The sequence below is a fragment of the Cebidichthys violaceus genome, unplaced genomic scaffold (genome assembly GCF_023349555.1).
Source record: "Cebidichthys violaceus isolate CVI_PGR_0920_01 unplaced genomic scaffold, fCebVio1.0.p SCAF_142, whole genome shotgun sequence".
Classification (NCBI taxonomy): domain Eukaryota; kingdom Metazoa; phylum Chordata; class Actinopteri; order Perciformes; family Stichaeidae; genus Cebidichthys; species Cebidichthys violaceus.
In genome coordinates, this window is record NW_027176310.1 from 112,874 (window position 1) to 125,000 (window position 12,127).

At 40.0% G+C, this 12,127-nt stretch overlaps 1 protein-coding gene across 1 annotated transcript in view; it reads right to left on the reverse strand.

Annotated features, from left to right (window-relative positions):
- Positions 1-944: 944 nt before the first annotated feature.
- Positions 945-12,127, reverse strand: part of csf1rb (colony stimulating factor 1 receptor, b) — a 14,736-nt gene continuing 3,553 nt past the window's right edge. Inside the window, exons 2-21 of the mRNA XM_068709314.1 lie at positions 9,546-9,821; positions 9,064-9,369; positions 8,741-8,877; positions 8,499-8,661; positions 8,021-8,411; positions 6,530-6,645; positions 6,002-6,110; positions 5,627-5,802; positions 5,413-5,519; positions 4,690-4,816; positions 4,414-4,515; positions 4,232-4,342; positions 3,743-3,911; positions 3,497-3,570; positions 3,282-3,370; positions 2,923-3,045; positions 2,670-2,781; positions 1,762-1,861; positions 1,445-1,571; positions 945-1,358 (exon numbers count right to left, since the gene is read on the reverse strand). Coding sequence (XP_068565415.1) covers positions 1,182-1,358; positions 1,445-1,571; positions 1,762-1,861; positions 2,670-2,781; positions 2,923-3,045; positions 3,282-3,370; positions 3,497-3,570; positions 3,743-3,911; positions 4,232-4,342; positions 4,414-4,515; positions 4,690-4,816; positions 5,413-5,519; positions 5,627-5,802; positions 6,002-6,110; positions 6,530-6,645; positions 8,021-8,411; positions 8,499-8,661; positions 8,741-8,877; positions 9,064-9,369; positions 9,546-9,821 — 3,092 coding nt within the window. The 3' untranslated portion in view covers positions 945-1,181. The remainder of the gene's footprint in view (positions 1,359-1,444; positions 1,572-1,761; positions 1,862-2,669; positions 2,782-2,922; positions 3,046-3,281; positions 3,371-3,496; positions 3,571-3,742; positions 3,912-4,231; positions 4,343-4,413; positions 4,516-4,689; positions 4,817-5,412; positions 5,520-5,626; positions 5,803-6,001; positions 6,111-6,529; positions 6,646-8,020; positions 8,412-8,498; positions 8,662-8,740; positions 8,878-9,063; positions 9,370-9,545; positions 9,822-12,127) is intronic.

Sequence of the window (12,127 nt, forward strand, 5' to 3'; positions counted from 1 at the left end):
TGAAGATGACTAATGGCTCATAATACAGCAGATAATATTGATAATCATTAATAATGTTTTACAGTTTGACATTAACAAGCTTTACCTTCATGAACTACTACCTGTTTCTTCTTTATCAGAGTGTGAAGTCCAGCAGCAGTAAACCTGTCAGGTAATCTACTTCATGAGGCTCCGCCCCCTAAACTCACCTGACAGGTCGGCCCTCATTATACTATATATACTGTACTGTGTGTGTGTGTATATATATATATATATATATATATATACACTATATATAAACTCCTTCATTATACTATTCTAGAATTGAGGCTAAAACAACCACATATTAAAATACTCTATATATTTTTTTTTAATATTGATAAGGTGTTAATACAAATATATATATATATATATATATATATATATATATATACATATATATATATGTATATATAAATATATTTTTATATATATATAAATATATTTATATATATAAATATACTTATATGTATAAACGTGTAATACATGTTCATAACAGACTATAATGCAGTAATAAGCAGATATGAGGACATTTTAATTATTAATGGACAGCATTTGTTTTAACTTCCAATCTGAAGACATATTTTTCATTATTACACATTATTATATTATGTATGATGTATTATTATAATAATACTACATTAGGGGCGACCGTGGCACACTGGGCTGCGACGTGTCCTGTGTCGAAGTGTCCCTGAGCAACACACTGAACCCCTAATGGCTCCTCAGCAGCCCACTGCTCCCAGCTAGGGATGGTTATATGACAATAAAATACTAACTTTATTATTATTACATGTTTAGGATGATTATTAATTATTATTTATAACTTAAATTTCTCTTCCTCCCTTATTGAAAATAAATAATCTGTTAATGTATAAATGTGTTGTGATGTCATGAATCCTCCAAGTATAAAAAACAAAACAATCGGCTGTTAGTGTGATTTTATTTAAAGACATTAAATACAAATATGACAATTATAGTTTTAATCAATCTCAGAGAAAGTCTGTTAAAAACAAAAAGAAACATTTATCAAATGTTATTAAAATAAAAAAATAGTATTATTACATCAAAATCATTAGAATAACGTGATCCAGACCAACGTGATCCAGACCAAACAGTTCATTCTGAATCTGTCAATAAAGTTTTATATTTTGAACACAGGATCAGGACAGCTGGTAGATGTTGTTCATCATCGGCTCTTTCTCCTTCTCCTCCTCTTCATCATCATCATCATCATGGCACTCTTCTCCTCTCTTCAGTGTGTCGTCTCCCCCTCTGACCTCCTCCTCTTCCTCTTTCTCCTCTTCTTCTCTACACTCATTGATGTTTTTGTACGTCGACTGTGGAGAAGAGAGACGAGATGTTCAGGCACCTGAAGCCTGCCAGACGAAGCTCAGGGTACAGTTTACAAATTCAGGTGTCTCACCTGGTCCCTGTGATGAGGCGACGTGTCATTGGTGGAGGGGAGGAGCCTGTTAATGAGCTGACCAATCGTTTTAAAGGTCGGTCTGTCAGTGGGCTCCAAACTCCAGCAGAGTGTCATCAGCTGATACCTGAGAGGACAAAGTATAAATATATAAATTGTATATATATAATATACTGTATATATAAATACATATAATATATATATACATATATATATATATATATATATATATATATATATATATATATATAAATACATATAGATTATGGTCAATAGATTAAAAATAACTTTATTAAACTAAATGTCCGTCTGCTCACATCTCTGCTGGAGCAAAGTCTGGCTTGTCCATGTGGCGGCCATCTTGGATCATCTTGTAGAAGTTGGTATCCACGGCGATGTTTGGGTACGGACTCTTACCTGAACAGGTAGACACACACAGTCACAGGTGAGCATCGCTGTCATCCAATCACAGAGCTTCACACTCTGTAGTGTCCTCACATCGTGTGTTCTTTATAGTGTGTACACACAAAGTATGGACATCATAAAGTACACACTAAGTATGGCTAGCATAAAGTATACACTAAATATGGACACCATTATGTACAAACTATAAAGTACACACTAAGTATGGACATCATAAAGTACAAACTAGTCACTATAGTGTTTACTCGTGTTTATTTTAAGTATAGAAACCATTAAGTACAAACTAGAAAGTACACACTAGTAAACACTATATTGTTTACTTCATAGTGTCTATACTTAGTGTGCAGTTAATAGTCTTGAATTTATGGTGTCTATACTTAGAAAGTATGTACACTACAAACTACACATAAAGTATAGAGACTATAAAGTAGAGACTAAGTACTTTATAGTGTCCATGCTTAGTATGTACTTTATAGTGTCCATGATTAGTATGTACTTTATAGTGTCCATGATTAGTATGTACTTTATAGTGTCCTTGCTTAGTATGTACTTTATAGTGTCCATGATTAGTATGTACTTTATAGTGTCCTTGCTTAGTATGTACTTTATAGTGTCCTTGCTTAGTATGTACTTTATAGTGTCCATGATTAGTATGTACTTTATAGTGTCCATGCTTAGTATGTACTTTATAGTGTCCATGCTTAGTATGTACTTTATAGTGTCCATGATTAGTATGTATTTTATAGACACGAGTGTTTAATGTCACAATAAATAATCAATACTTTGATTGATGAAGTGTTACCCAGAGAGAAGGTCTCCCACAGTAAGACTCCGTAGGACCACACGTCACTTTGGACGGTGTAAACACACTGAAAGATGCTTTCTGGAGCCATCCACTTAACGGGGAGACGGGCCTGTCAAAATAAAACACAGGAAGATGTCACAATAAAAGTCAGAGTTGAAACCAGTCTGCTTCACCTTTTCCCTCACGTTTCCCTGAACGATGTAACTGTTGTGTTTCTTTATATTAAAGATGTTTAAATGTTTAAACTCACGTTTCCCTGAACGATGTAGCTGTCGTCGTTGCGGATGTCTCGAGCCAAACCGAAGTCACAGATCTTTGCAACACGACGATCAGTCAGGAGGACGTTTCTGGCTGCTACGTCTCTGTGGATACACTGTCAGACAGACAGGTAGACAGACGGAGAGACAGACAGACAAACAGGAATGTTTTACTGCTGATTGCAGTGATACTGATAATATGCTGGCGGGTTTTTTTGAGGACAATATCAGTGTTAAACCATAGTAGTGAGGACATTTATTCACCTTATGTTGATGGTCCAGAAAGACAAACGTGTGTGTGTGTGTGTGTGTGTGTGTGTGTGTGTGTGTGTGTGTGTGTGTGTGTTCTTACATTCCTGGTGGACAGGAAGTCCAGACCTTGAGCCACCTGGTAGGAAAACCTCATGAGGTCACTGACAGAAACACTGTCTGTCTGCACACCTGAGAAACAGACAGACAGACAGACAGACAGACAGACAGACAGACAGACAGCCAGTCAGACAGACAGACAGGTTTGACAGCAGAGACAAAAACTACAGGTGAGTTCAGGTGTGTGCAGACTGTTACCCAGGTGTGTTTCTCCTGGACTCTGAACCGGCTGCATCTCCTGATACTCTGAACAGCAGGAGATCCCACTGTCACTACACACACACACACACACACACACACATACATACACACACACACACACACACACACACACACACACACACACACACACACACACACACACACACACATCAAATTAAAGGTCCACCTGTGGTTACACAGAATAATCGAAGATAATAATATTATGAACTTAAAGGTTCAGACCTCCTGAGTCGAGGGTTCTGATTGGTTGTGTTCTTGTAGAGGACCTCCCCCTCCTCTTCCTCCTCTTCATCCTCACTGACCACCGACGCCATGAAGTCCTGAGCGTGGACTCGCAGGAAGTTGAGCAGGTCGCCATGGCTACAGTACTCTGTGATCATCAACATGGGACCTGAAGGGGGAGGGGGGGAAGGGCCAGAGGACATAGGACATGAGGACAGAGGACATCAGGTCAGAGGATAGAGGACATGAGGACATGGAGACATGGGGACATGAGGACATGAGGACAAAGGACATGAGGACATGAGGTCAGAGGATAGAGGATAGAGAACATGAGGACATGGGACTTGAAGACATGAGGACATAGGACATGAGGACAGAGGGCATGAGGACATGAGGACAGAGGACATGAGGACATGAGGACAGAGAGACGATTTATCCCCATAATATATTATATATGTGTATATATACTGTATGCAATAATTGCATCACCTCCTCGAGTGCAGGCTCCCAATAGGTTGACGATGTTGTCATGGTAACCAAGATGGCCGAGGATCTTGAGCTCCGACATCAGAGCGTCACGTTCCTCTGAGTGAGCGCTCGCTGTTCACGAAACACAAGAAACGTGAATCACAAGAACGACGATGATGATGACGATGATGATGAAGACTCACGTTTGAGCATCTTGACGGCGACCCGCGTAGCGTCGTCGGTTCCCAGACCGTACGCCGTCGCCTCGACGACCTTCCCAAATGCTCCCGAACCCACAACAGCACCTGACAGACAGAGAGGGGGGCAAAAAAACAAACCATAATCGAGAGCAGTTTAACTCGACTTTTATTTTGAAATACATGCTTCAGTTCCAGCGTGTCAGATCGAACGACAAATGATAAATTGATTATCAAACGTTTTGATGATTCATTGACACGTTAAATGTTAACGTTTGTTACCGAGGCGAAGTTTGTCTCGAGGAAACTCCCACTCCTGGTCGTACGGAAGCTGAAGAGGGTCAATAAAGGTGTAGTTGTTCCCGTCGGTGCTCTCGATGATCTTCCAGCGGATCTCATATTTGGGTTTCTGAGAGAAGAAGAAGAAATATTTTAATGATGAGTCAGAGTTCTCCGTCAGTGTTTGTATGACAATATTAAATTTAATTTGTAGAGGACGAAATCATAATATTATGAGACTTTATATTAATATTAAACCGTTCTGATTCACTGTGTTGGTTGTTGTGGTTTACATTTGAAGAAGCAGAGAGACATGCTAACAGTTAGCAGATGCTAACAGACAGTCAGCAGATGCTAACTGTCTGTTAGCATCTGCTGACTGATAACTTTGTTTTGGTTGTAAAGAGAAATAAAGTTACACAAACTAAAACAAAGTCTCAGCCAGTGTTAGATTTAGTCTTTATATGAAAATGCATATTAGTTGTAGATTCTATTTTTAATTATAATCTTTGATCAAAGTATTGTCTCTTAGTATTCTCAGCTATTTTAGATTTAATCTTATAGATATTAAACATTTTCCGTCAAATCTAGTCGAGCCAAAACAACAATTTTGTTATTTAAGTCAAACTTATTTCACGTAAGAAGTTTTTGTAATTTTAATATTGTTGGTCCATGGTATATACTTGTATGTATTATTATTAGTTATTATTATTATAATAAACATACCTGTCTCCACTTGTAAGAGACGACCAATAGGAGCAGCAGGAGGAGCACAGCTGCACTCAGAGCTCCAATCAGAGCCGGAGTGAAGAACCTTTGATCTTTTAAAACTCCTAATAACACAGAAACATTATTTAATAAGAGTTAAGATGTTAAAACTCTTAAGTTAAGATGTTAACACGTTCAGACACGTTCAAGGTTTGTATCATGAGACACCTACGATGGTTAAACACTTGTCGAGACTCTCCCATCATGTTGGAGGCGACACACTCAGCGGTGACATCATCAACTGACCGAGGGAGGGTCCGTTGGTTCCTCACTTCCTGGTTCCTCACTTCCTGTTCCTGTGAGGTCACAACATCTGGAGGAAGCTGATGATCGGTGACGTCTCCACACCTGAAGGAGAAGGGCGGTTTGTTTGTATATATACACATATATATATATATATAATTTTGATGAACAAGTGTAAGTTTGAAGCTCTTGTCTCTAACAAGGATTAATTAACAATCAACACACCTGAGCTTCACACGATGTTGTCTGTAATGAACTACCTGTAGAGGATGCTGACAGTAATTCACTTAATTTATATACGTACGTGTCGGTGACCCCGGGGCAGATGAACCAGAGGATTGAGGGTAACGGATATCCAGAGCTGTAGCAGGTCAGAGTGTCGTTCTGCACACTGATGACGGCTTTAGGAGAACCTGAAGGAACATGTTTCAGTTTGATGAGAAGATTTCAACAGCAGCAGAAATCTAAAATAAAGAACAAAACTTGATGAAAGAAAGTAAAAGTTTACTTTATTTAATACGACTCAACAGAGAAAACAGAACTCAATAGTTCTGACCCAGACAACAAGACAAAGTCTTTACTTCAGTACTTTGGTACACGGGTCTATGGTAAATAGACTGTACCTGTATACTTGTGTTTCCTATTTCTAGTCTTCTGACCACTCAAGGCTCTTTATCACTACATGTCATCATTCACTCATTCATACACTCATGGGAGGAGCTACTATTCAAGGTAAGACCTGCTCATCAGGACTAACTAACATTCATACAAAATTTATACGGGAGCAATTAAAAGTTAAGGAAGAGGAGGATGAGGAGGAAAGGCTTCTTACGGTAGATTCGGAGGTCGATGTTCTTCGTGCCGTTGAAGAACGGGTTAACAAAGTGGAACGAGTATCGACCTCGATCCTCCTGACGAACCCGCCGCAACAGCAAGCTGGCCTCCGACCTGCAACACCAACAATATATATCTATAAAACTAATAACCTATAACAATAGAACTTCATATGAACAACACTAACAATATATATCTCATCTCATCTAGTCCCTCCACCTGGTCCTGTGCCTCCTTCAGGGTCTCCTCCCAGCTGGTCGTGCCTGGAACACCTCCCTAGGGAGGCGCCCAGGTGGCATCCTCACCAGATGCCCAAACCACCTCAACTGGCTCCTTTCCACGCAAAGGAGCAGCGGCTCTACTCCGAGTCCCTCACGGATGACCGAACTTCTCACCCCATCTCTAAGGGAGATGCCAGCCACCCTCCTGAGGAAACCCATTTCGGCCGCTTGTACCCGCGATCTAATTCTTTGGGTCATGACCCAGTCCACATGACCATAGGTGAGGATAGGAACGAAGATTGTCTGGTAGATAGAGAGCTTTGCCTTGCGGCTCAGTTCTCTTTTCGTCACAACGGTGCGGTAAAGCGACTGCAATACCGCCCCAGCTGCTCCGATTCTCCGGCCAATCTCACGTTCCATTGTTCCCTCACTCGCGAACAAGACCCCGAGGTACTTGAACTCCTTCACTTGGGGTAATATATATATCTATAAAACTATTAACCTATAACAATAGACCTTCATATGAACAACACCAACAATATATATAAATCTATAAAACTAATAACCCATAACAATAGATCTTCATATGAACAACACCAACAATATATATAAATCTATAAAATGAATAACCTATAACAATAGAACTTCATACGAAAAACACAAACAATAGACCTTCATATGAACAACACCAACAATATATATCTATAAAACTAATAACCTCTAACAATAGACCTTCATGTGAACAACACTAACAATATATATATCTATATATATAGATATATATATAAAACTAATAACCTATAACAATAGAACTTCATGTGAACAACACTAACAATACATATATATATATATATATATATATATAACTAATAACCTATAACAATAGAACTTCATATGAACAACACTAACAATATATATCTATATAACGAATAACCTATAACAATAGATCTTCATATGAACAACACCAACAATATATATAAATCTATAAAATGAATAACCTATAACAATAGAACTTCATATGAAAAACACTAACACTATATATCTACATAACGAATAACCTATAACAATAGACCTTCATATGAACAACACCAACAATAGACCTTCATATGAACAACACTAACAATAGACCTTCATATCAACAACACCAACAATAGACCTTCATATCAACAACACCAACAATAGACCTTCATATCAACAGCACCTCCTCATGGTGGTGCAGCAGGTCTACAAATGTGAGAATGCTAGCATTTGTTTGTTAGCATGCTAACCTGTAGCCGTTAGCAGAGTAGCGCTCCTGGTACACCGTATAGTTGTTATTATTGATGTGTGTTGTCGTCCAGCGCTGGCTCCTGATTGGAGGATACGCTTCGATCACAAAGGTCAACATCACATCTCGACCTTCGTACACCTCCACCGTGTTACCCCCGCTAACGTTAGCACCGCTAGCCCCATTCACATCCAGCTGATTGGTGCTAAAGTTAGCAACTATTTTTCCATTCACTTCCAGGGTACCGCTGCTAACGTTAGCTTCTAGCTCTCCTTGCACCTCCGTTAGCATGCTGCCAACATTAGCACCCAGGCTCTCATTGAACTCTATGGTCTTAGCGTTAGCGTTAGCTTGATGCATCGGATGCAGGTAGATCCTCAGGTAGGGACGTTCTGGTGAGGAAGATGTTGAAGAGGAGAATATTAACATTCAATCTGTCCATCATTATGCTTATAGGCTCTTTTGATAGATTCTCTTACCCAGAACTCTGAGCTGTGTGGTAGCCATGGCGGCCCCTGCCTCGTTGACAGCGGTACAGGTGTAGGTGCCACTGTGAGTCTTACTGACAGGTGAGACCCTCACAGTGCTGTTGATGTACTGGCGGCGGTTGCTGTAGCGACGGCTGGTAGTGACGTTCTGCGTCTGGAAGGAAACCAAAGAACCGATGAATATTAAAAAAAGAAAGTCTGTTGTGCGTGAAGACGAGCAGGTGACGTCTGACCTTTGTGTTCGGGTGGTTCCAGGTGACGTTGTAGAAGGGATTGAGGTTACTGGTCAGACAGCTGACCTCAAAGGTCTCTCCTTCCAGACGCACCGAGTGATGCTGACTGACGGATAGGGAGGGAGGATGACGTAGCTCTGCAGACAGAAAGGCAGACAGATATTACATTACATTACAGTCATTTAGCAGACGCTTTTATCCAAAGCGACTTACAATAAGTGCATTCAACATTGGTAATCTGAGGTATGAGGTAGACAGACAGGTCAACGGGAGACAGACAGATAGAAATGTAAATCAGACGGCAGAAGACAGACAGGTCTTACTGGAGACCACCACCAGGTTGACACGTCTGGATATGAACTGCTTTCTGTCCTTCCAGCCGGAACAAACGTAGGGTCCTCTGAATGACGTCTGCAGGTCTTGGATCAGGGCTCCTCTCTTACGGTCAAATGTCACGTTCATGCCCCGTGGCAGGCCCTGCCCCTTGGCCCCGGTGCTGTCTGCCGATTGGAGGCTGAGGTTGGTGACGGACGGGTCGGTGAGCAGACACCTGAACAGGAAGTCCTGGCCCTCCTCGAGATAAGGGCTGGAGCGAGGTGTGACGAACACACTGAGGGTGTCAACTGGGTCTGAGAGAGAGATGCATTGTGGGATACCGAGGTCATTATTAACAGATGATGAATGCTACAAAAAAAGAGTCTCGACAAGTCTATGAAATCTGACTCCGGCTCAATACTTTGAAGACTAAGAGGACTCGTTTGGATCCAGCCCTATGACTCTGACAGGGGGCGTAGCCTGATCTTACCTGTGAAATACAGGTGTATCCAGATGTCCAGGTGTTTCAGGCTCTGGTTGGTGTACCCACAGCGGTAGGTTCCAGTATGTCTGGGGTATGACTTCTTGACCTCCACTGGGTTCTGCAGTCTGCCTTGGTAGGAGAGATTGAGCGCGGTGCTGTTCCAATGAACCGAACCGGTGCCATGACAGCTGAGGTTGAAGGCGGAGCCGGCGGTCAGAGGAACCTCGGTTTGGTTTGGCTGGAAGATGGAGTTCAGACGGATCGACAGAGGATCCGGATCATCTGAAACAAACAGTAAAGTCAGTTCAACAGCAACTCTGAAGCAAAACAAAAACACCACCTGACTACGCCCACCTATGATGACCACGCCCACATGTGGTGTTGTTTATGGCTCTGATAAACTTTTCTCTCTTTAGTTTGAGGAGTTTTTACAGAGTCAAGCTTCTGGAACAAAAGCATATGATTGGTTCTCTCCAGGTTCCTCACGACCACATGTCAGAGTAAATTAGCATAAAGGTGAACCTCCACTAGACTACCTGTTCAGGTAAACTTTACAGCACAAAGACATGGTTAGAGACCAGCTGGTGAAGTTGTTGGACAATTTAGCAGCTAAAAAGTATATTAATAATAATATTAATAATAATGAAAATAATAATGACATAATAAAACATTTTTTATTTTAAGCCGAACCAGCTTGTTTTTCTTAAACCTGACGAAATGCTTTTGTTTGAATTCACAACTTTACTTTAACTTTAATAAGAAAACTATCTGACATCCAATTCTTTATTGAGTTGAGGCATTTTTTTCAACATTTCGAGCCTTAAAGTTAATGTATAATTGAATATCGTCTACATAATAATGGTAGAAGATATGTTTAAAATTACTCATCATTACATTTCTGCCCAAGCATATAGAGAGAGAACCACATCGGACCAGAACAGAACCTTGAGGAACACCACAGTACTCAATAATAATACTAATGATATACTTGAATACACAGAAACACAACCACTGGATGGAAGATAAAACATGACTTTATTTTTTAAAAGACAGAACAGGAAATACAACGAGTGAAATCACAACAAAAGAAGTTCCATCCTAAACTGTTGATTTAATGAAACGTGTTTTTATATTTAATCAATTCTCTGATTCTTGATCTAAGAAAAAAATATAATAAATGTGTATATGTGTTTAAATCTATCAGCATACTGTAAATAATTAGTATTGATTAAAAGGTTAGATATTAACTGGTTAGCTGGATCTCATTGGCTGCCTGTGAAGAACCAGAGGCTCTCATTGGCTGCCTGTGGAGAATCAGAGGCTCTCATTGGCTGCCTGTGGAGAATCAGAGGCTCTCATTGGCTGCCTGTGGAGAATCAGAGGCTCTCATTGGCTGCCTGTGGAGAATCAGAGGCTCTCATTGGCTGCCTGTGAAGAATCAGAGGCTCTCATTGGCTGCCTGTGGAGAATCAGAGGCTCTCATTGGCTGCCTGTGGAGAATCAGAGGCTCTCATTGGCTGGCAGCAGGTTTCTTGGTGATCTCCTGCAGATGGGTGGCGATGCGTGACGTCTGCAGAAGTAAAGCTTGGTGGTTTTCAACCAGCAGACTCTGGTGACGAGCCAAGTTCTGCAGATCCTGGATCTGCTGTGAACCCTGAGGACAGATTAGTTTAGGTTAGATTAGTTAAACTGGATCAGACTAGATGTCGAGATAATAAATATGTGATCTTGGAACAGTTCAGGTTGATTATTAGAATATTTCTTTAGATCAGATCAGATTAGACCAGTATTAAGTCTGGATCCAGACTTTATGTATCTGACATGGGACACTCATGTCAGATACCTACCTAAGATAACCCTATCTAACTTTATCTAAACTCATCTAAACTAATCATGAGATAAACTCAATTAAACCAGAGATAATCTGAACAAAATCTTATCTAAAGTAAACCTGTGATAAATTAAAATAAACATTATCTAAACTAAACCTGAGGTAAAAAGCTAAACCTGAGATGTACTAAAACTGAGATAAACTACACTAAACATTATCTAAACTAAACCTGAGGTAAAAAGCTATCTGCATTGTCTGAACTAAACCTGAGAAACTAAACTAAACCTGGGCTATACTTAACTAAACGTATCTAAACTAAACCTGTGGTAAAAAGCTAAACCTGAGATAAACTACACTAAACATTGTCCAAACTAAACCTGAGAAACTAAACTAAACCTTATCTAAACTAAACCCAAGATAAATTATACTAAACTTTGTTTAAACTTCAACTACTAAATCTGAGATAAACTAAATCCTATTGCAACCTGAGATTAACAAAAATGTATCTAAACCTCATCTAAACTAAACTAAACCTGAGATGAACCAGATTAAACCTTAACTAAACCTGGTATGAACTAAAACTGAGATTAACTAAACTTTATCTAAATTTAAACTAGACTAAAGTAAAGTTAACTAAAGTTTATCTCAACTTAAACTAAACTTAAGTAGACCCACCTGAGTTCCCAGAGTGCCGAGCAGTTGCACCACCTGGACCTGGCCCCTGGCGGCCTCTTTCTGGACCAGGACCAGCTGTGTG